The 25348-nt window shown below is 48.6% G+C and overlaps 1 protein-coding gene across 1 annotated transcript; it reads right to left on the bottom strand.

Moving 5' to 3' along the window:
• Positions 1-1851: 1851 nt before the first annotated feature.
• On the bottom strand, positions 1852-23840 carry LOC144943289 (transmembrane protein 121-like). The gene is made up of 2 exons (XM_078870659.1): positions 23447-23840; positions 1852-2931 (listed from the first exon to the last, which is right to left on the bottom strand). The coding sequence occupies exon 2, from the start codon at positions 2884-2886 to the stop codon at positions 1852-1854; it is 1035 nt and encodes a 344-aa protein (XP_078726785.1). The 5' UTR covers positions 2887-2931; positions 23447-23840.
• Positions 23841-25348: the final 1508 nt, after the last annotated feature.

Here is a 25348-nt window from a genome sequence, read left to right as displayed (position 1 = left end):
GAGCAAAAAGCCGAAGAACCCGGAGAAAATCCACACGACCACAGGGGGAGAGACACCGCAAACTCCAAATATACAGCAGTCGTCAGGGTCGGGATCGAACCCACGACCTCCTGTGTACCAGACGAGGTAGTAAACATCTCTCACTAGCGTTGCAGTGGTGTTTTTGATCAATGCCGCATGAAGGGGAACAAATGAGCAGGTGATAAAATCAACTCGTAAAAAAGAGTGTGACTTTGTCCAACTGAAACCTGCGGAGGATTTACAATTCTTTGGCAAGATCCTCACTTCCTCGTAGAGAATTGCCTGCGGAGTAAAATATTTGAGCTTTATTAAATCAAGAAACCACGTCATAGAAATACAATAAAGAAAAGTATTTATATACGTATAAATACTTAATTCACATTTTTTTTTCAAAGTGAGCTTAACATTTGTGTAGCACAGCAATACCTCTTCTGTGGCAATGGTTTGTTTAAGGGCATGTTTCCATTCATGTTTGGTTATTTGCATTGACAAACATTTTTAATAAATAACATTAATTACAAAGAAGAGTTGGGGGGGTGGGGGGTGGAGAGGGGAACGCTCTGCATGTTAGTTGGGCTGCTGTTAAAATCTGCATACTTCAGAAACACAAATACCACAATATAAATCCAGTCAAAGTGCGCACAGCACAGCGGTGTGAGGTAAAAACGCATTTCTGGTAGATACAAAACAATCGTAACCATTTCCGCCCCATCATTTTTATTTCCTCAAGTTTTTTTGTACGGCGTTTTTTTCTTTTTTGCCAAAGTCATATCCATCAGCATTACCTCCGACAGTAAGCAGAAACGTTTGCACATAGAAAATTTGTCACGTACAACATGTAAACAGCAATTCACGAAACTGTTCCGTCTTAGACAGGGCCATCGACTATTCGCAAGGGAAGCAAAGGAGGACAAAAACAAAAACGTTTAAAAGAGACTCGCCCCCACGCGCTTCCATCGCCCGATCATTCTTGTTGTTGTTAAGCGTTGACGTGCGATTCTACGCTTGCTTCTAGCGGCCCATGCGGGCCGCGCTCAATCAACGACCGGCTCCCGCGTTGTCGACAGCCGCAATCGACAGCAGCCGCTGCTCCCGAGCGCTCGGTGCAACGTGTGGCACCGGGGGGGGGGGGGGGGGGAGGGGGTCATTTCGTTTAACGTGAGGGCCTGTTTGTTGTCACACAGCCGGCAACGCGCGTCCGCGCGCGTTCATGACAAACGGAGACCAACGCACACTTCCAGCCGCCTCGGCACTCGACAGCTTCAAGGTACCGTGCAAAACAATAAAAAAACATCACCATCACCACCACCATCACCGCCACCATCACCGCCACCATCACCGCCACGGGTGGTTTTGACACGTTGCAACTATCATTTCTTTGTTCACATTTCTACGGTCCCCGAATCGGGGCGGCTTGTTCCGCCGTATGCCCATTCTCATTCCTGTCCAAATCACAATTCATTGAATCAGCATTTTCATTAACGGAAATGATGGTCATCAACATCATCAGGTCATTTTTATGGTCATCGGCAGTTGCGCCGACACCATCAGCAGCAGCATCATCATCATCATCGCAATCCATTCCGCTGGACAAAGGCCGCCCTATGCAGCATTTGCAACAAAATCCAGAGGCGGGTCTCGCCCGAGGCCAACGCTGGCATGTTTCCTGCCGACCAATCTCCCGGAGACGCACAGCTCCTTGCCACCTCTCTCCACGTCACTAAAACAACGCACGTCCAGCAGAGCCGAGCGCCGGCGCAATGGCCGCGAGGGCCACCGCCGCCCTCCTCCGTTCCTCGGCTGGCGCCGCCGCCACGGGCGTCGCTCCGATCACGTGTCGATCTCCCCGATGGGGCTGTGCATCTCGGGCAGGCTCTGCCGCGGCACTCCGTGCGGCCTGTGGTGGTGCGGCATCGAGTTCTGCTGCAGCTCGATGGCCAGCCCGGCGGGCGCGATGCCCGGCGGGGGCAGCAGCAGCGGCGGCGGCGCCGGCGCCGGCTGCTGCTGCTGCGGCAGAGCGTTCCTGTGCACCTGCCGGTGGTACCCGACGAACGTGGCCGACTTCATGACGATGGCCAGCACGTTCTTGCCGAGGAAGATAGCCGAGACGCGGGCGTCCCTGTACAGGAGGATGTTGACGAGGCGCACGAGGATGGTGACGACGTTGATGGTGACGAGGCTGAGGATGGGGTAGAGCAGCATGCGGTGCGGGGCGATGTGCTCGCCCTGCATGCTGATCTCGCTCAGCGACACGCACGGCAGCACGAGCAGCACCACGTAGCAGTAGAAGAAGGTGAGGCCCTCGGCCCACGCCGGCATGAGCGTCCGCTGCGTGGGCTCCCACAGGTTCGCCTGCACGTCCAGGACGTCGAGCAGGTCGACCACCACCCAGAAGATGCGGCTGCGGAGGTCCTCCTTCCGCCAGAACGCCCGCAGGTAGCCCATGTAGTCGACGGCGACGAGAGACACGTAGAGTGCCGGCACGCACACCGACAGCAGCAGCGTGAGCACCTTGCGCGCCGTCACGTCGGCGGCCGCGGCGGCGGCGCCTGACAGCGCCGAGCGCTCCGCCTTGTAGTTCTGGAACACGAAGTAGAGCTTGATCTCGAGCACGAAGACGTAGACGAACCAGAGCACCATGGCGTAGCCGCGCTTGGGGGTTCGCACCTCGGCGCCTACCCACACGGCGACGTAGCGCAGCACGATGACGAAGCACACGTCGCCCACCAGCAGCATGATGCACACGCCGATCTTGCGCGGCCCCGCGTTCTGCTCCACGAGGTACGCGTCCAGCAGGGCCATGCTGCTCACGATGAGCGCTGTGAAGAGGCAAACGTGGCAGCGGTCGGGCGCCGGCAAGACCATGGCGGAGAGCGCGGCGCTCTCTCGCGCGAGCCGGTGGCTCCGTGTCTGCGGGAGGGGGGGGGGGGCAACACGGAGAGACACGGAGAGACACGCGGCGCAAACGGGAACAGAGGTGGGTGTCAGTCAAGCAGACTCCCGGACGACTGATGGCATCGCCGGCAATGGCAATGATGAATCTCCACCCCCCCGCCCGCCCCCCCAACTGTGTAAATGGATTTGTTTACTCCTTACTCCCGTATCAAACCTCACGTGTTCATCAAAGAACGCTGCTGACCTCAAAAGGAAAATATACAGATGACGTTTCGGACCTAACTCTGAAAAAGGCCCACTTCTCAAAACATCACCTATTATATATATGTGTAGTGCGTGTTAACTTAGGCGCACACTTGTACTTGGAGGCAACATGTTTATTTAACACAACGGGTAACTCTGACAGGATGACAGCATAGGGTGGTGACCACCACGGCTAACTTAACCAACACTCGGAGAGACAATTCTATGGTCGGACCAGGGCAGCTAACTGGCTGCCTGGTCCACGCGTGAAGCCCGGAGATCGAGGACCGAGGACGGCGACTTCATTCCCAGAGTAGAACGCCGCGGTCCCTCTCGGGACCCCGCTTATAACTCCCCTGGCGTGGCCGGCTCCGCCCTTGGCCACGCCCCCCTTCCAGAACCCTCGTGGGGACTCTGGATCCCCATCACGTGATCCTCTCAGCCCCCCTGCCCCCCCTCGTCCAGTCACGTGCCCTCCCGGGTTCACCTGCGGTCACGTCCTGACGCGACACCCGGGCTCCGCCTTACAGTAGCACCCCTCACTCGGCACTGTCTTTACACTACGGTGGCCCCCTCGAGGCCATTACAGATGTGTGTGAGTGTTTTCCTTTTTGGGCAGTGTAATTGATGAAAGTGTTGCGTTTTTGTTATTTGTGCTCTCAAGCACCACTGCCAACTCAGTATCAAAAATAAGATTGTTTTATATTATCCCACGATTTTATTGTCAAATTAACACACATTAAATATCAATGGATACCAATTTGATTGTGATCACAGTATGAATCGTAATCATCATCAGAGACAAGGGTAGTAGCAGCTGCAACAGCATCACGACCACCGTCATCATTGCCCTCAAAGACGTTCTTTGGCACCACCACCACCGCCACCAGCATCAACATTGCCAGGCACCCTGTTATCCACTGCTGAATGAAGGCCTACTCACAAAGGACACAGGCTTTGACTGGGGCTTGTAAATTAGTGCAAGAGCTTGGCCCCGGCCCCTTGCAAGCCTCAGCACTGCTCCCAGCAGCCGGCCTCCTCCTCCTGCAAATGCCAGCGCCAGATTGAACCCTGCCGAGACCCGGGATGACGGTCATCATTGGCCCCTCCTCTCGGCGGCCCTGACCCTCGGTTATCATGCTGCTGCTGCTGCAGCATTCCATCTTCCTCTATCCTACACCCTGAATTAACTCTTCCATCTGCCCACCTTGGCTGTCGGCTTACGGAGAGGATCACGGTCTGTCCCTCTCTCCGTCTCCCGGACGTTACATTTTTTAACCCAGTTTCGTCCTTCGGTTGTCCCACCCTCCCGGCGACCTGTGAAATGTGCTCATTGTCACGTGTGCGGGAGAAGCAGAAATGCAGAGCCTTCTAGCCGGGACACCGTGTAAGTGAGTTGAGATTGGCTAGCGAGGGTTGGCCACATAGATACGAATCGTGTCGCGCTCTAACGAATGTGATTTGTCAGTTGTCAGCAAGAGGGGAGGTGCTGTCTTCAAGGACAGCTGCGCAATATCTTGTGATATCACAAAACGCTGTGCCTGTAGTCATCTCACACACGCACGGTCAGCACACACAGACCGTCAATATGCGCACAGTCAATACACGCTCATATTAAAACAGCGCGCACAGTACACATACACGCTTAATACACATGTAATCAGTCCGCAAGCATGTTGACACATTCAGTACAACACATGTGATCAACACCGACACACACACACCCAGTACACGCACACACCACAGACAGACTGTTGGGGCAAGTGCAATTAGCGAGCACCTATTAAGGCCGACACGGCACACGAAGGGGCCGTGAAGTCAGCACCATGCCTGGCCGCCCGTTGTCTCCCCAGTGCTGATGTTTAGACACGGCACCAGGTACTCATTTAGGGCCGAGTCAACCTATGGGAGGTCGAGGACCAGTGGGAAATTTTTTCCACACACACATGCATGCCGCACACACATCCAAATAGGCAGCGCACAAACATTCAGTGTCCACACGTACACGGTTAACACAAACAGTTTTCAAACAACACGCAAAAAGCACTCAGCCTTTGTGCATTATGCCCAAGCTATCAGCAGTTATGAAGAAATGCATGATCTGTTTTGAGGGCTTTTTTATCATCATTTACAGATTTGGCACACGTTCAATCGGCACACACAATATGCATCAATATTGAACAGCAAAAAATAAAGACAAAGATCTCCCCCGCCATGTAGCCTGAACAGACTGTTGGGGCATGAGCTGTTAATGAGCACCTTGGAAGGCCGGCACGGCACACGAGGGGTTGAGTGGCCAGCACCACGCCCGGCCGCCTTTGTCTCCCTAGTGGCGATGTTTACACACCGCACCAGGTACTCATTTTGAGGCTGCGTCGACCTAGGAGAGGCCCAGGACCGTTCAAGTATTCATCAACGATGTTGGCCATGAGCGAGAATCGAATTCGGATCGCTGTGTTCGTAGCGCAGCGCACTCACCGCTACACTACCGCTCCCCATATTCAACAGCGCATACATTCACACAGTAAGCACACACACGCAAGCATTCACATATACACACAGCACACACACGCATGCGAGCAGGATATCCTCATGTTCCACAGTGTGGCTATTCCCCGGGGTGTCATGGCATTTGAGGCATTTTTACACCTGCGGGAAATTGGAACATATTTAAGGTACAGGGTGTTTTAAAAAGATGGAGCCGATTTGAAATCGCCTTGCTTTGAAATTGGGTCCATCTTTTTAAAACACTCCGTATATTAGAACAATATTCTGCTCCTGGATATGTGTGACATTCGGTTGATTAGTGCATAGCACTGTGAGAAACGTTCAGAATGTACATCACGCTGAATTCTGGTTAATATCACAGCGGTAAATGAGTAAGAAATTGCGACACGAAAAGTATCGGTTTCTACTTCAGCTCAGGATGTGTTATGGTGTTTAGAAACTCTTACGGTAACTCTAATAGCGTCGTAAGTTGCCACAGCTTGTTCTCGCTTGGGTTTAATAATGTCCATCACTTAGAGCGACAGGATTCGCTATGCCACCCTCTTCTCCTTCTTTCCACCGCATTTAATGGAACGTCTCGAAAATCAATAGTCCATATCTGTACAGTCACACGCAGCCCTTACAGCTGTGGATGAGCTATACACCACACAGTTGGGAAAAATGGGTTCTTAAGCCAGAAGAACTGCACCATTGCAACTCGGTGCACGGCACAAAGGAGCGCGAGCGTTGTGTTTATTTACAGCTGCCGAGAGATGACGGACGGGACGCGAAGGCGGTGGCTTGCCATGGCAATTGCCGCCGTCTCTCTTTCCTTAAGGATTTGAGCGGACCCAGAAGAGGCATCTCGAGAACTCCCAGCTGAGACTTTCGCCGCGGGGCATCGCTATTAGCTTCTGGGTTAAGTCAAGACTTTAATGGATCGACTTCCCTGCCCGAGTGTATATATTTTTTTTTACTACTAAAAGTCTGACAGCATTGCGCGAGTGTTTTATTGTATTCCAAGGTGGCTATGGGGACGGTTAATATACTGCGCGTTAAAATACATGCAGCCTTGGCATGGACAGAGGTCGAAAGTTTGTATTCAGACTGAGAGAGTGTTTCTTCTCTCCGGCCCCTCTCCTCCGTGATGTAAAGCCATCTTGCTGTTCTCTAACCCGAGCCAGACGCCGCTTGATCAACGCCCCGAGCATCAAGGGGTGATTCGCGTTGCACGTAGCGTCTACCTGAGCCAGACCGCGGGCACCACCTCACCTACAGCAGGCGTTGTGCTAAGGCCTCTCTTTGATTCAGGTCTATTTGTTAGAGAAAAAAACGTCACACGAGGTTACATCACGCGTATTGAATGTGCAGTCACAGTGCTTAAACTTCTCAACGTAATTACACTTTTGAGTCTTGGGCTTTCACTCTCGTGTCGGTTTGACGTCTTCACGCCAGCCTCTTGGGGGGAGGGGGGAGGGAGGGGGGCGGTGGGGGGAGGGAGGGGGACGGTGGGGGCCAATCCCCCCCCCTACTCCATGAAGGCTCAGCCCCCTTTCTTAATTCTTAAAGTCGAGTGAAAAAATTTTGGCACCACAATCTAGTTAGTGACTGCTGGCTCACACACACGTACTGATCTCCTGTGGGTATCCTTCTCTTAATTGGGAAGCTTCACTTGATGCACAAACTGTCTGTAACAAGTGCAGGGGGGTTAAACACGACTGGCAAATCAGTGCAATTAAGCTGCGGGCGTTGCAGCCTCCCCTAATTGAACAGGAGGCATCAGAAAAAAAGCGGATCGTGTCGGCCACTCGTCCCAATGATCCTGTCATGTTCTGTTTCCCACTTCAACACTGACGATGACGCTCTTCATCCCGAGTCATCGTATAGCCTCCGCTCTCCTTCTTCGTGTGGTAGATGTAGAGTTACAAGTATCATTACACAACGAGGTGGCTGAGCCACGATAATTGCTGCAGGAGCAGCGGATTGGTGGCATCCCGGCTGTGACGATGCCCCCTCCGACCCCTCCTCCTCCGTGCTTGTGAATCCGGGCCAGCGAGTCGTCGTTATCGACTCCACGGCTCTCTTCTGGCTGGTGACCACATTCTCTACACAGCGGAGAGGATTTGTTGTATTCTCCTTTGTGCATCAAGTATCTGCTTCTGCTGCCATTGTGAGTGTTTAAACAAGGTCACGCTATGATTAGCCATCAACGCGAGTGTGTCACTTGACGCCCGTGCTGTCCGTTGTGTTTAGCGAGGTGCCTTCCCGCTCCCCGCGCCTCCGATGAGCACGGTGGGCTACGTACGGTGCGAAAGAAGTTCAACATACATCCATAAATACAAAGTAAAGCGTCCAGTGGACACAGCGACCTCCGCACGTTTCAGGATTTCCCTATGGGACATTGTGCTGGAGGACGCTCTTACATGGAACTTCTGTACAGAGCAATGGACATTAATATCCGGTGCCACTCTGCGACAAGAGCAAGGGGTGATAACCCCGGGGGGTCCGAGATAAACCCCCAATGTAGCTTAACGGGAACTGTCGCTGGGCTCAAATCCATCAATGTGATTAACATGCGAACAGAATTTGTTTCCCCTGCCGATGCCGAACATCCCCCTGCAGATGAGATGCGTGCCCCTCGGATGGTCCGCAGAGCATGAAACATGATTCGAGCAAATCATAAATCCTGAAAATATGCCGGCTTAAAAAGTGACAATGTATTAGACACTGCATCACGGGAGGCACTGCCCGGGCGGAGGACGGTGGACACAAACCCCGGCGTGCCGCTTTCAAACTTTAAAGACGGATTGCTGCCAGCCTTTATCTCAGCTCCGGCTCCACTCCTCATCGCTCGCAGCGCCAACGTGACAATGACGGGCAGTGCGGACGTCGTCAAACAAACTCTGCTAACGTTGGGACGTAAAGAGAATATTCACGTCACTATTTGTGATCGCCAAGACGAAATCACTTGCTCGCAAAGGTGCGAAGGAGCGTTTGTCTCCATTGATGGTCTGGAGGACATTCCACATTCCAGAGGTAGGGAACAGTCCATCCTGAGAACAACTGCTTTTTGTTCTCTCCCTGTTGTGCACGAATTTCCTCCGGCTTCTCCAGTTTTTTTCCCCAGAGCTAAAACACCCACAATGCCATTGGTTGTTGGCTGAACAGTCTCATGTAACAGGACCCTCCTGAAAAAAGGTGTATTTGTGGAGGGCTTTCCCGGGTAAACAAGGGATTATATATCATGACAGTGCTATTATTACGCGTTAATGATGATGAGGATGACGATAATCCGGCTCAAGCTGGAGTTTTAACTCGCATAATCATCATTGCTGGGAGACCAATTAGAGGAGGGGGGAGAGGGGAGGGGGAGATGGGTGGAGGGAGAGAGAGGGGGTAGGGTGGGTGCGTGTGTGTGTGTTTGTTGAACTTCTTTCGCACCGTACGTATCCAACCGTGCCAATCAGAGGCGCTGTTCCTCCTCCTAGCGCCCCAGAGTCGCCCTCTCTCTCTTCGAGAGCGAGCGAATGGTGTACGGGCGGCACGGTACAATTTTAAAAAATTTAATTATTTTATATAAAAAATAAAAGTATATCATAATATGCGGGTGCCATAGCCAAATTTAAGTTAAGGATTTAACACGAAGATTACTTGAAAATTAACTTTAAAAGACCAGAGCGACCGAGAATAATGAACTCAAATGTATTAATAAATGCAATAGCTGCTCCTTCCTCACACGTTAATCCCCAAAGTGAAACCGAATTTCCGGATTTAAATGGCAATGAATTATAATATAACATCAGGTAGCACTTACAAATTGCATCCAGGGTAAATATGGCATGTTCTTTGCTCATTTAATGAAACTAAAACAGATTTAAATTAATGAATTCCCCGAATCAAATGAATTATGCAAATTACTACTTTGAATTATTAATAATTGGATATAAATAATGCACAGGGTGCTTTGGTGTGAAAGATATTGGTATTTTTGTGAGCGATTAAAAAAAAGTCTTCAGACATTGCATTGTTATATATTTAATCAGCAATTATATCCCAATTATACTGTTGAAGCCATATCATGAGGGAAATAAATAAGGAAGCCAAGATATATGATTCATTATTATTTTATCATGATACGATACCTAGGTAAAATTTTATCCATGAAATTATTATCGTGATATCGGTTTACCATCACTTGGTAATTATGTTCCATTCCGTAGCAATAGATATTGAAAAGTTATACGACTGTAGTTCCCTCAACGTAAGTCGGCCACGAGCCATTATAACCATTGCAATATTTCACGCTGCTTATAAACATACACATGGCAACGAGTTACACTGAACGTAAACATATCAACTAGCAACAAACGATGACCTTGTACAATCACCGTGCCGTCAAATACGCCGTAAAAATACAAGTTTACACCTTTAATATTGAGTTATTTCACAAGTATTTTGTAACAGATGTAAAAAAAATAGCGATAATTATGACATCGCGATATTTACCAACACTGACAATGCGGATTATCGTGGATCCTACAGCATACCATTGATCCTACAGCATACCATTGATCCTACAGCATACCATTGATCCTACAGCATACCATTGATCCTACAGCATACCATTGATCCTACAGCATACCATTGATCCTACAGCATACCATTGATCCTACAGCATACCATTGATCCTACAGCATACCATTGATCCTACAGCATACCATTTATCCTACAGCATACCATTTATCCTACAGCATACCATTGATCCTACAGCATACCATTGATCCTACAGCATACCATTGATCCTACAGTATACCATTGATCCTACAGCATACCATTTATCCTACAGCATACCATTTATCCTACAGCATACCATTGATCCTACAGCATACCATTGATCCTACAGCATACCATTGATCCTACAGCATACCATTGATCCTACAGCATACCATTTATCCTACAGCATACCATTGATCCTACAGCATACCATTTATCCTACAGCATACCATTGATCCTACAGTATACCATTGATCCTACAGTATACCATTGATCTTACAGCATACCATTTATCCTACAGCATACCATTGATCCTACAGCATACCATTGATCCTACAGCATACCATTGATCCTACAGTATACCATTGATCCTACAGTATACCATTGATCCTACAGCATACCATTTATCCTACAGCATACCATTTATCCTACAGCATACCATTTATCCTACAGTATACCATTGATCCTACAGTATACCATTGATCCTACAGCATACCATTTATCCTACAGTATACCATTTATCCTACAGCATACCATTTATCCTACAGTATACCATTGATCCTACAGTATACCATTGATCCTACAGCATACCATTGATCCTACAGCATACCATTTATCCTACAGTATACCATTGATCCTACAGTATACCATTGATCCTACAGCATACCATTGATCCTACAGCATACCATTTATCCTACAGTATACCATTGATCCTACAGCATACCATTGATCCTACAGCATACCATTGATCCTACAGCATACCATTTATCCTACAGCATACCATTTATCCTACAGCATACCATTTATCCTACAGTATACCATTGATCCTACAGCATACCATTGATCCTACAGCATACCATTGATCCTACAGCATACCATTTATCCTACAGCATACCATTTATCCTACAGCATACCATTTATCCTACAGTATACCATTGATCCTACAGCATACCATTGATCCTACAGCCATATTGTGGATGGTTTTCTATTGCCCACTCAGGCAACAAAAAACCATCCAGTAGGGTGGCACATCTGCTCCTCGAGTCTATTCAATCGGCCCTCCTCGCTGGCACACGATACAACATTACTTCATCCTGTCTTTGCAGTATTTAATTTCATGAAGATGAAGAAGTAGTCGTCGCAAAAGTCGTTGATGCCACGACCACCTCATCATCGCCAACGCGTTCTGCCCTCCACCAGATCCCGCATCTGCCGCGCAGTCGACGCGCAGCCTCCAAGCTCGGCCCTGGCAGTCTCCCATCAGCTGCCCCTCAGCTCTTCCCATTGGTCGCCCATGACAGCTGAAGTTGACCAAATAAAGTACAAAACTTGATGCAGTGTATTTTTGTTCAAATATTGGTAACCAGTAGCTAAGTAATGATGCACTCCCAGGCCTCCAATTCACCCCCATATCCCCACGACCTAACCTAGAATTGTGATGAATTGCCACGACTTGGGGCATGAATGTTCATGATGATGATCGGGGCAAGTGACCTCCACCCCGCCAAATGTTCTCTGGGGGAAATGGCAGTAGCCGCTAGAATACTTTGTAAGTTGTCTTGCGGCAAATATTGCGTAGAGACCAACCCTTGATGAGAGAGCAGACATGAAGAGAAGATTCGATTATAATTATGGAACGAGACCAATATTTGGCCACAGATTTGCTTAAGCAGAAGGCCAAGCCGGTGAAGCCTATTGTGTGAGAGTGAGAACGTTGAGCGCCGTTGAGACGGCGAGCGAGGAGTGAACTATCGTTAGCCATGGAATTGTCGGATGTGTGATGGTTAGATTTAACATGTAGGTTTTGTGGCCGATATGATGATTCATCATTAATTTTTGGGTAAGGCCACGAAAATCTGGATGAAATTTTGTGTCATTCTGCCCCTCCACGACCCAGCGCAGCCAAACAAATCAATTGTCACCTGCATCATGCATTTAAATTTCACGGCCATATCAAGCAATTGGATACGGCCTTTTGACCGAGCCATGCCCCTGGCGTGTACACAACCACCCGGCTCGCTCCCACACGTGCCAACACGTGCCCACGCAACCTCCCCCCCCCCTCACCATAACCCCACCCAACACAATGTATCACAAACACTATCCCGAGGGGGCCCTGAGGCAATAAGAATAGAAGTATAAAAGTTGGCTGGCCTGGGTTAAGAGTGATCGTGTTTTCAATTTGCCATTTGTTTGTTTGGTGAAGTTAACACTTTTAAGGTTGTTTTTAAGGTTCGCCTAAAAGCACACGCGCACACCGCTTTGCGTGATGCATTCGCGTAATTTGAATGCAATGCTAATGTCGCGTCCCACACCATTAGTTACCGGTGGTCTTGTCTCATTAAATCACCCACCTGTCTCTATTGTTATGCGCAATTGCCTGCTGCTGGTGTACGGGCGCTAAAATAGTTTTTGGCCACTGGAGGTTTGCTAAATTAACCAGTTTTTTTTTCACGTCTCGGCAGAGATTTAATTGCCGCGTCTGGTTTTGGGTCTCGACGTCCGGGCAATGCGCATCACAATTCGGGGCTACTGTCGTCACCAGTGAGGACCTGTCATTGTGACAACACCAGAATCTCAATCTTCTCTAAGGTCACTTTATGTTTCAGATGTTTTTTTTTCTTCTTCCACTTTTCGACCTCTTCCTTCGCCACTGACGCCTCAACACTTTCAGGGCATCTATTCTCATCTGCCAATTAATGCACGTCTTTAAACTGACATTGCATTATTCCAATGTTAATAGATTATTTCATTATTTCATGCAAATTTGACAGCGTTACAAACTGTGGTACGTCTTGCTCGGAAAAACGCATAAATGATCCCACCTCACCACAATAATTCCAATCCCTTCGTTGGCTCCCAATCCATTCATCCAATGGTCCATATCGTTAACCATTGTATATGATGGGACCTTTTTGGCAGGATGAAATATAAGGAAAGGTTTTACCATTTATGGCAATAAAACAGTTGTGTTAGGATGTTCAAACACCAAATAGACACATTTTTGCAAGGAATTATGTCTGCAATAACCAAACGTACTTGTGGTGAGCATGCAAACAAACATGCTCTGATTATATTAATGGCATTGTCTGTGAAACAAAGATGGCTGTCTGGTGTAGGCCAATCAGTTTCACAGACAATGCATACACTATATTGTCATGGCATGTTTGTTTGCATGTTCACCACAAGTACGTGTGGTTATTGCAGACATAATTCCTTGAAAAAGGTCTCTATTTGGTGTTTGAACATCTTAACACCTACTGTTTTATTGCCAGAAAGGGTAAAACCTGTTCTTATTTTCCATAAATCATTGTCGTCTGCACTCATTCAAGAGGTAAGAGGAACAGCAACACCACGCACACTCTCTCCTGAAGCCCTCTCGTGACTAGCAGACCATGACATTGGCATTTAGCTCCTGAACATATTGCTGCCATACGCATGAACTGGAATTCATTTCAGGATCAACACTCGCCTTCAAGATCCTCCATGGACACACCGCTGCTTACGTTTCCCCTCTCATCTCTCCGCTCTCATCTCACTCTACTCCCCTCCACGCACTCTCCTGCCTCTCCCCGCTCATCTCACTCTACTCTCCTCCACACACTCTCCTGCCTTTCCCCTCTCATCTCACTCTACTCCCCTCCACACACTCACCTACCTCTCCGCTCTCATCTCACTCTGCTATCCTCCACACACTCTCATATCTCTCCCCTCTCATCTCACTCTACTCTTCTCCACATACTCTCCTGCCTCTCCCCTCTCATCTCACTCTACTCTCCTCCTCACACTCTCCTACCTCTCCGCTCTCATCTCACTCTACTCCCCTCCACGCACTCACCTACCTCTCCCCTCTCATCTCACTCTACTCTCCTCCACACACTCTCCTACCTCTCCGCTCTCATCTCACTCTACTCCCCTCCACGCACTCACCTACCTCTCCCCTCTCATCTCACTCTACTCTCCTCCACACACTCTCCTATCTCTCCGCTCTCATCTCACTCTACTCCCCTCTACGCACTCTCCTACCTCTCCGCTCTCATCTCACTCTACACCCCTCCACACACTCTCCTACCTCTCCCCTCTCATCTCACTCTACTCCCCTCTACGCACTCTCCTACCTCTCCGCTCTCATCTCACTCTACACCCCTCCACGTCCTCTCCTACCTCTCCACTTGCATCGCACTCTACTCCCCTCTGCACACTATCCACTTCAGAAACCAAACCTTTATATCGAATCCTCCTGTTAATCTTCACTCAGTGTGAGGTCGCTCATTCTGCGTAGTCTGTACCTCCCTTCCCCCAGCACTCTGTGGTGTCAATCTCCTGCCCCTGTTCAAGTCCGAGGCCATAGATTCCTTTCTCCCTCTGCCTATGACCGACTGCCGATTTCTCCTTAGAATAAACAACCCCACTGTGGATGCACAGTGCCGTGAGCCGCAATCACATTTAGACTGCATATAACAGTACAAATTGTATCACATTGCAGCATCTATGCTTACTCATTAATTATCGACGCATGGCGAATGAGTCTTATTGGAAGAATTACTTATTTTATTAACCCCCCAAAAAGATGTAATGGTGTTGAATGATTTTTGATTTATGATAAATGGGAAATCCACCTTCCCAGACAGTAAATGTATAACACCGAAATCGATCAAGTTGCGTAACACAATTCCTTTTGTAAGACAAAATAAAAATTGCACCAACTTAATCTGCCAAGAACTCAACTATTTTCACCATCTACAATTGAACACGTACCAGCATGCCGGTCCCAACGCGCTAGTCACACTCTGCACGCGTTTTCCTTCCACACTTGCCGCATGAAACACTACCCGGGAGAACGAATGTTCCAGTTGGCGCGTCAACAAAGCGCTCCGTACTTGCCGTGATAACAACACAAGTGACCTTGCAGGGGACAACAGCTCCACATTAGGATGGGGCAACACTAGACCATGCAAACAGCTCGTGGGGGGTTTTTTTTGTTTGTTTGTTAAATATATACGAAATTCTAATCACTTTGTGCAAAAACGGCCGTGGAAGACAGCCTCACATTTCTAGACAGCTGCGGGTCTTCAAGGGTTAATTTGATTTACAGGAAGCTTAATGTGACATTAAAAAATTGGATGGCTCCACGCCACGTAGCCACTCCTCCCCGTGGGTTTATTTATACATTGTCACTGGCTATTAATCATCAAATGTGGGATGCGCAAACACACCAGTAAAAGGTTAGAGGTCAAATTAATCTCAGCAATGCATTGTCCTCATTCGTTTTTTTTGTTTTGTTTGACTGCCTGTGAAATTTGTGTTCCAGAGAGTCAATCTCGTATTCATGACCCATATGCCCATTGCTCTGGCGGGTTTACGGCTAAAAGAAAATAGAATCTCCCAAAAAATATTTTTCGCCAGGGTGGAAGAGACATTGTTGTTAAAGTAACCATGATCGGCATTGTTAATAAGTGTAATTCATTACGTTGTTAAATTCACGATGTTTTAAATCTCCCACTGCCATTGTCAGATAATTGCCAGAATTTAAGAGCCCTCGGCACAAATGACTGCCAAGGTTCAAGCGACATTATAATGAGAACGGATTCTCAATCAATTTAAACATTGTTTATTTTTTATTATCTTCAGCACACATTTAGCAACATTTCCAATTAAACTTAACGATATTGATGGGATGGAAGAATACCAGTACATGGGGAAAACAATCCTCCATTAAAACAACAACTCTAAACCATAGCTTGATCTAAACCATGATTATCTGTATACCCAATCATGTAAACAGACTCCACACACATTTATCTGATAAGTTGAAGCCATCTTTTTTTTAGAGTGACAATGTTAGGTGTAGATACATCTACTCGTGCACGTTGTACATAATTCACTGTGGTGAATGCGTGTGACACCCACTCCTGACACATCCCGACATGGCTTCACATCCACTTGGAACGCAGAGTTCATTTTAAAGTCCCAAACAGCAGCACGAAGGCACAGATCACATCGTGGGGAATGAACCAAATGTGACATCACACGCATTTTTGTCTACAATGGTCTCTTCGACACAAGCAGTGAACCCAGTTACTGCAGCCGTCTATGCAGGTGAGTGATGCATGCCGAGAAAATATGATAAATAAATCCTAAATTAGAGGATTACCCGAACACAATTTTTAAGACCACATTATTACAGAAGTGGATGGGTGGCTGTCTGAGGTCAAAGTGCTGAGTTGGCAACCGCTGAGATTCTGGGTTCAAATCTGGGTTTCAGCCGCCTCTCATGAACCCGGGTTCGCAGTGAGTTAATATTCTCAGTCCAGTCACAAACGACTGCGCAGAGAAGCTATCATTACATTTGGTTTTGCATTTAATTCGTCTAAATTACAGCTCTGAGATACAAAACTTCACTGTAAAGTGACACTCATTTCAGGGTCTATCGAGGAAATAAAACCTCTCCTGCGGAATGCAACAGACAGAAATCACTTCGAAGTCTCCTGACAACATTCATTCTGCAGCCGCTCTCTGACACACGGTGCACACCGCTCTGCGAGATTTCCGAACGGATTCTTCATCGGGTAACAGTCGGAATACAACGAGTAGAAACAAAACATGTCTGAATATCAAACTATTATGAGGATGAGTTTCAAGAAACACACTAATATGTGCACTAAACTATCTCGGCTCGCTACTCTGCACAGTCCGTGACGCACGGGGGTGCATATCTATTATGAATAGGTGTTTAGCCAATAGCGTTTGTAAGTATGGAAGGAGCTGAAGTACCTGGGTAAACCCCATACAGATGGAAACAGGTGGCGATTAGTCCACACTTTACGGTACCGCCTTCTCCTGGTGAGCCAGAGTCGGAAGTTTCCCAACAATTGCGTGATCCACCAACCCTCGCCTCCACAGGCGAATGCTGCATGAGCAGCAGGGCCCCATCAGCGTGCGTAATGCGACACGTCCTGTGTGCGCGTGTCACCTGCAGAGCACCGCCACGTCTCGACGGTCCTGGCAGTGTGATCGACAGAGCCGCAAGGAAAAGGGGACAGGACCTGTTTAAACAAAGCTCAGCAATACACACAGATCCTGCCGTATGTTGGACTTCTTTCACGCCGCACCTAGCCAACCGTGCGAATCGATTCGCGGCGCCTGCGTGGATTGTTGCGGCAGCGAGGTGCCGTGAGCGAGCACCACGGAAGGTGGGCACGGTGCGCAACCGAGTGGTGTGGGCAGACATCTTTGCCTCCCGACTGCTGTTGTTTTCACACCACCACCCCAGGTTACTAATTTAAGGCCGAGTTAACCTAGGAGAGACCCCCTACCTACTATCAAACTTTTTTTTTGCTGTGGCCACAAATCATATTCAGGGTGCCCAGGTACATAGTGCAGTGCACTAACCCACGTGATACAGTTCCCACAACACACAGACAAGTATATCCCGTATAGCCTTAACAGACTGTAGGGCAAGTGCTGTTAGCGAGGACCTATGAAGAGCGGCACGGCACACAAGAGGGTGGGTGGCCAGCACCACGCCCGCCCGCCTTTGTCTCCCTCGTGGCGATGTTTACACATTTCACTTGGTCCTCATTTGAGGCTGAGTCGACCTAGGACCGTCACTCGTGTTGGCCGTGAGCGGAAATCGAACTCGGGCGGTAGCGCAGCACACTAACCGCTACACTACCGCTCCCCACACTGAACACACACATATGGAACAGCAGCAGCAGCAGCAGCAGCCAAACACAAATTGATCTTACCAATGCTTACAGTTGTATATATCTCTTGCGAAGGTTTGAAATGAACAACTTTTTGAGCAGCGGTTGCTCTCGCGACGAAGGCTTTAAAAAATGATATTCGAGCAGCGCTAGAGAGTTAAAGAGGTTGCTCAGAGGTTAAAGGTTACCTCGCTCACTTCCAGAGGCTTTCATCAGGCGACGCTCACCGGCGGGCTGGAGTTAACCCCCATTCTGACACCAGTCTCGGACATTACAATGAAGAGCCGAGGTTGGTTTTCATTGCGCGCACGCCCCCTTTTTTTGGGGGGGGGAGTGGGGACCGATAGGATGGATTGCGCAGGCAAGGCACACAGTGGCATGAACAAACAAGCCAGGCTTTCTACCGCAATTATACAGCGAGGGGGGTAGTGGGAGAGCTGGGGCAAACAAAAACGATTCAGCCACATGGCGCTCCGGCTCGAGTGCTCGTCTCACAGTCATAAAACTGTGAGCTCAAACCCCCGCTGAGCCCATCATCCCTCTGATCGAATGGGTGCCACTTTGCTCAAAATTCAATCTTTATTTTCACCAAGAAGAAATAGACATTAGATTGCGCGGAGAACTACACTCCCTCCACAGGAAGAGAGTGGTGCTTCTAGTACTGGTACTGGAGAGAGTTGTTCTTGTTTCCTCGGCTTGTCCTTCGCAGCTCTCCGCGCATGCGTTCGGGGCTTGCCGCGTGCTGCTGCGGCACGAAGTCCGACACTTCACTCCCAACAACTGCTGGCAGCATCTTCAGGAGCCAAATTCACTTCACGCGGCACAACGCGAAGAAACACGTCGGAGAGATGTAGCAGTTGTCCGGTCGAGCGCGTCACCTCTTGTCATGGGAATGTGGAATTCCCCCCCCCGCTTCCCACTCCCACTGGCCCCCCACGAGGACGGCGAATCTCGTAGTAAATAAACTCGGCCGAGGAAATCAATAGGCGAATGCTTTACCTTTGCCGTTCCCATCACACGGCCTCGGCGAGTGAAATTGCCATCATTACGCCCGTGACCACGCTCTCCACCTGCAGCGCAGTGGAACGCAGCAGGGTCTTTACAACGCACCGCTGCAACGGCCGGGCCACCCAATCTGCCCCGGTGATTGCGAGAGGCCGCAGGGGGGTGGGTGTCGGCCACGAGCAACTTGTTCGGCGCCCCGAGGTGGACGAGCGAACGGCGCACTCCGCTGCCTCTTCTCGCTCGCCTCCCCCCCCCCCACCGCTGCTCCGCCCCCCACCCCCGGGGAGATGAGCTGTTCGTACAGAATCGCAGACTCATTTCAAGGCCGAGTCAATTGCGGGCAGACACAGAGGCCAATTGAAACTGTTGGAATTTTCAGCCCTGGAGGCCAGAATTAAACCACAGATCACGGGGTGTCGGACACACCGTGGCTTGCGGCGACTGGACCATCACTCTTTGCCCGGACACTCCAATTTATATAGCCACAATGTGTTAGCATAGCATTTATATGCAGACACCATTACTTAAGGTTACACAGGAATAGAGGGATTTTAGGCAGGGGCGAAAAAAAGCGGGGAGCCCATAAAAGGGCATTCAAACATGAATCAACGGCTGACATCCCTCTGGAAATGAGATGGAGGTAAAAGGTGCGGCCCTAAAATGTCCTGCTCATGGTCTCCGAAAGAAGGGTTTTTAGAGCCCCCCCCCCCTTCATTCAGACGCTGTCTGCTCGACAGACCTGTTTCTTCACCTGAGGACGGCTGCTTGCGTTGTGGCCGAAACGTCGTGAGAATTATTTTATTATGTTTTATTTTTATTATTTTATTACTTCCCTTCTACGTGACTTTACCGAAAGAACCAAGAAGATGAGCCCCCCCCCCCCCTTCTCAAGAGGGTAGACGTCTTCGGAAGAGGTCGGAGTACCCACAATGTAACCCACCACACGTGACCTGTGGTGTGCACGATGTTTTCCTGCCCGGTGGACTGAGGCAGGGAAACTCAAGAACGTTGCGCCGTTGTTTCAACGTAAGGTGAACACTGGGAAGTTCTGGAGTGCAAGCCGAGAGGGCCAACCATTAAACCAAGGCAGGCTGGAGGTAATGTCAAATAATTATTACCTGAAATATTATATTCATTAAGCCGAGCTTTAAAATACATTGTGTACTCTCTGTTGGTCTAAATCGGGAATATCTCAGGTCAAGTTCAGATACTAATTGCCACTGATGATCGGCATAATCAGGAATCTAACCTAGTTAGCCAATAGCTTAGCTGGTAGTCGAGTGCATTTGACGACGTGCACACACACACACGCATCCTGTCAACATCTCTCCAAATATCCGCAAATCAGGCACACCACTCTGTGCACCTAGTTAACCTCCCTGGCATCGCAATCATTATTATACAGAGTGGACTGGATGGATGCAATGTGTGCCAAATTAAAAAGAGCAGTTGCCCAATTCTGATCCAGACCTCCAGTCTGGAAGAAGCTGCGCAGATTCGACCACACGGTGGGTTTTCTCTCTCTCTCTACTTATCTATTTCAGGCATTTTCAAACGATCGTTGCAAATTTCTCATTTCCAGTTTTCGCGTTTAGAAAAGCGATATAACCGATTTGCATGACTATGCAGGCAATTTAATATCCACAGAAGAAGCTGAGAGGATAATTTATCCTCACCGAATTTGTTTTAATGTGATTCAGCATACGGAGGTAAGCTTATTATCTTGCACCATTAAAACATAATTTTTGACTTTGATTGCCCAAAACGAGCTGCCAGTTTTGGCGCCGTACAAGTGTCCACGCGCCGCACAGCCAAGACGGTCAATTAGATTGATAAGTTTCCGTGCAATTGACTTTTAAACGCACCTGAGCACACCTGGCGCTTCGTTTCCTGAAAACCTGAGCCATGCTCATTTTGCGCAAGTTAATGTATCTCTCGAGTATTATATGCATATCATTTAATCCCCTCCGTTATTTTATCAGATTTTTTTTTTATTTAAAATAGAGTAACCATATCTAATGCTTCACCAAGTGTGCCTTGAATTAAAGAATGATTAATGATGATCATTTCCTTTGTGTTTAAAACACACCTCTTCAATGTGCCATTGAGCACCCTTGATATCATGCAATGTGCATCTTTTGTTAACACATTGGCAAGCAATCTCTATTACTCATCATCATCAGTCACTGCCGGATGAAGGCGAATCTGTTCATATTGATTCAAATACCTGTTCAGAGTCTACGAAAGCCAAGCATAATGCAATTTGATATTTGCTTGTCTTCTGGAATCTAAAGAGAAAACCTTGCCGAAAATCGGCTTGCTCGCTCGGTTGGCCATTAAATTGACCGTTGTTAAGTTCACTCTGAGCCGCGCGGACTCTTTGTAAACGTACGAAGAGAGGCTAATGGATCTGTAACTCTTAAAATCGGTTTTGTTTCGCTTTTTGAATTGGATAATTATGGAGTCATCCTTCCATAATGAAGGTATTTCGTGTTTGTCTAAACGTTTAATATTTATACAGTTTTGTGTTGAACTCGGACCCATATCATAAAGGGAGAGAGTCCTTGCCTGTGACATCGGCAATTCACCAGCATTGAGTCAAGCAAGCCTGACTTGGCTGATGTGACACTCTATGACGAATCCGCTCCAGAGTTTGCTCAAATTGAACCATGAAATGATGCACTCTCAGACGGCCGTGTGGCCGATGGGCTGTACAAGGGAGACGGATATGTGAAATAGTACCACTCTTGTTAAAACATTTCACACATCTGCCGAGTTTGATCCAGCAGCTGGGCTCTGCTTCTTTCATACGGTCCACATTATGGTCCTTCTGGTATGGATCCCTTTCTCTTTTTTATAGTTGAAAGGGAATTAACCGGAAGGAAATCTACTTTACTCTTGTAAACATCCTCTTGTAAACAAACTACAGAAACAGAAACTAATCCCCCAGAATGCCGTGCGAATTAAAGCAACCGTACGCCACGCGTGCATACTCCCCAACCACACTGGTTTGAGACATAGGCTAGCCGGTATTTCAAACCATTTTTACCGCATACTTATTTTCAAAGCAAAATTTGCGTTAAAATATTATAGTACTTACTAATAAAAGTAAAAATGCCACGTGATTCGTTTCACAACCGGATTTTCAGTTAAGAGACTTACAAAAATGGCAGCCTAGGGTAGGCAAGCACACAACTGTCTGGCATGTCTCAGATGACGACGACGACGACGTTTCACCATTCTTGTCAGTGGATTACATGCTGGTCAAAAGGGGTGGACAGGGCCGGTTCAGATATCACTCGCCACTGATGTTCGCCATGGACAGGGATCGTCGTGCAGTGCGCGAACCATTCCCGCCAACATACATTTAGGATTTCTTCGACAAAAATAGTTCACCTCCTCGTTGTCTGGTTTACTTGTGCACAGCGCGAATTAAAGTGCATGCCTCGTACGCCGATGCAAGGCCGACTTACACTGCAGGGCCATGAGAGATGAAGGGGCCTGGAGCGACCTTCATCCAGCAGTGGAGTGAGCATGGCTGATGGCGACGACGGTAATAATACCTCCTACAATCACCCAGGAATGTCCTTAACGCTCGTGACGTCACTCCACATCGAGCAGCACCCCTCATTAATATTCATAAGCAGGTGACGTCCTCCAAATGGACACCCTCTCACCCCTCATTAATAATCATGAGCGGGTGACGTCACTCAATATGGAGTACTTCCCCCCTCACTAATAATCATGCGCAAGTGACGTCACTCCATCGAACAGCCCCCCTGATTAGTGATCATGAGCAGGTGACGTCCTTCCAATGGACCCCCCCTCTTTATAATCATGAGCAGGTGACGTCACTCCACATCGAACAGCTCCCCTCATTAATATTCATGAGCAGGTGACGTCCTCCAAATGGACACCCCCCCTCCATTAATAATAATTAGCGGGTGACGTCACTCCACATGGGGGGGCGGCGAGGCGCCTCCTCCCCCCTCCTCGGCGTCAACTCACAACCCTCACTACAAAGGCAGAACCCTCACGTCACGTGATCTCCGTCACGCTGTTGAGACCTCGAAGTCAAAAGGACGTCATGATGAACAAGGGATTATCACCTTTAAATGAAATAGGTCCGTGTCACCGCGGCCTTACATATTGCACACGAATGGATGCAATGAATATCACGTCGCGGTCTGCTTTTCGCTTGCAAGTTTCAGATTTACTGCAATACACCCGTCCATGGACGGGCAAAAGGCTCCTAATAATAATGACGATAGTCGCTGTAAGAAAATAGATAAATAAAATGAAACTGATAGCAGTACCTGACAGACGCTGGTCAGAGGAGTGGAACGCTGGATGTTATTTCCGAACGCCTGCACTTTGTTCCATTGCAGGAGCTCAAACGTGTGCTTCCCAGTGACGGGTCGGAGTATGTGCCGGCTTCTCCAGACGGGTCCATGCCTCGCATAGCATTGCTTATTCCGTCCGTGTCCCCTTACTCCTCCTCTCCATTGCCAGGTGCTTCACCAGAGAGAGCAATCGGCGGCAAGGGGAGGAAAGTGAAGTCGGTCGGCAGGCATGGGAAATCCCAGGGGTATCAATTTAAAATGTGTCACATTCCGCCCGCTCTCTCGCGATTTGTAACATCTTCCTTTGTAAACAGATTATAATTCGGACGTAAATTAACGTGCACCGTTTAAAATAACAGGGATGTCATTTTACGATTACACACGGCGCTTTATAAAAGTTTAATATCGGTGTTGACTTTGACTTATTCATTTCACGAAAGGACAGAGCGTGGGTGCACCTTTAGCCGCGTGGCCCCGTAGGCTCCGTGCCAGCTGCCGCTGTCCACACCGGCGCGGGCCGCGTCTTCTCGTGGGCACGTCAGAAACGCAGCCCCATCAGTAACCTGGGCGGCGTTTTCCCTTCTCCGTTTTCATCTGCCACTCTCAAGGACGTGCCGCACAATCCAATTAGTCCCTTGACGTTTTTATTGAAGGCTTTTCTTAAGGCTCTGTGCTGCTTGGGTGGGGGGAGGGCAATGGAATTATTTAGAAGTTCCCATGAAACAGATTTAAGGCATCTCTATGATGTATTTCTTCAGATTCCCGCCCAGCACGTGCATGGGTTTCCAGGGACCACCGGCAAATGATGGTTTCTTCGTGAGCGCTCGACCGTTATCACTCTCCTTCAAGCCTATTAGATGCGTGCAGAGAAATCCCGGCGTGCTTGGAGATGACCACACGAGTCGCCTAACATGCCAGATGCTTGCTGTGTGCAGCAAAGTAATTGTCTTCCCTTTCCTTTCTTACGTTCAAAACGAGTGAGCCGACACAAAAATCTGTTTTGGTGTCCACTTTCAGAGGGTTGAATTCAGCCGCTTGTCATCGACGGGCTCCTAAACCCATTTGTATTCTCTCAAAGCCAGGCAGCGGGGCCTGAGATCAACGGCGAACGCCGTCTTCTTCATCGAGTTGAGGTCGTGGGACGGCCACCACAAAAGGCGCGATTCTGAAAATGAGCAGCCGTGATGGGGGCTTCTTGGCCGCATTGCCACTTGCTCCTTGATCCACTGAGCCGGCCACTCGCGAAGCTGCGTCGCCGCATCGGTCACCTGTTTGTAACAACAACAACAAAGGGGACGTGGTCGTTAGGCTCGGTGCAACGTGACGCCGCGCTGCGCTGTCAATGTAAATGCGCCTCATTAGCAAAGTGACTTTGCTAATGAGGCAAAGTCACTTTGCCCCCCCCCCCGCCCCCCAAACAAAACGGACAGGCTCGCTGCAGTCTGAGCGAGGTGCGGCTCCTCAGTGAGCCGTCTCGAGGCCGCTCGGAATATTTGAAATCAGATTGGAAGACTTGTTCTTTTAAGTGTCTTCAACGTCATGGTCATCGTCAGCCACGGTCATTCCTTTGCTGGATGTAGCTCTTGCAAAGTTGCTGTCATCTCTCACGGTTAATTGCTGGAATAATCCACTCCAGCACCCGATCCACATCCCCGGTGGGCCTCCGATTGGACGCGTTCCATCCCATTAAGTGTGCCAAAGATCAAAGGTGCGTGCGTAAAGTCGCCAGAAATGTGTGTAAGTATGCTGTGTATGAAAGTCCTATTTCCCTCAAATGCCACTGAGAAGTGATAACGATAGATGTATTGGCTTGCTCTTATGAATGCTGCGACCTATCGTGACCCATGGGGGAACAAAGAGGAAAGTAGATTGTAG

The sequence above is a fragment of the Lampetra fluviatilis genome, chromosome 30, assembly GCF_964198595.1.
Source record: "Lampetra fluviatilis chromosome 30, kcLamFluv1.1, whole genome shotgun sequence".
Taxonomy (NCBI): Eukaryota; Metazoa; Chordata; class Hyperoartia; order Petromyzontiformes; family Petromyzontidae; genus Lampetra; species Lampetra fluviatilis.
Note: the sequence above shows the minus strand (reverse complement) of the source record. Positions and strands in the feature narration are given on the sequence as shown.

Excerpts from the sequence above, each read along its gene's own strand:
- LOC144943289 (XM_078870659.1), bottom strand. The coding sequence starts at position 2,886 with ATGGTCTTGCCGGCGCCCGACCGCTGCCACGTTTGCCTCTTCACAGCG.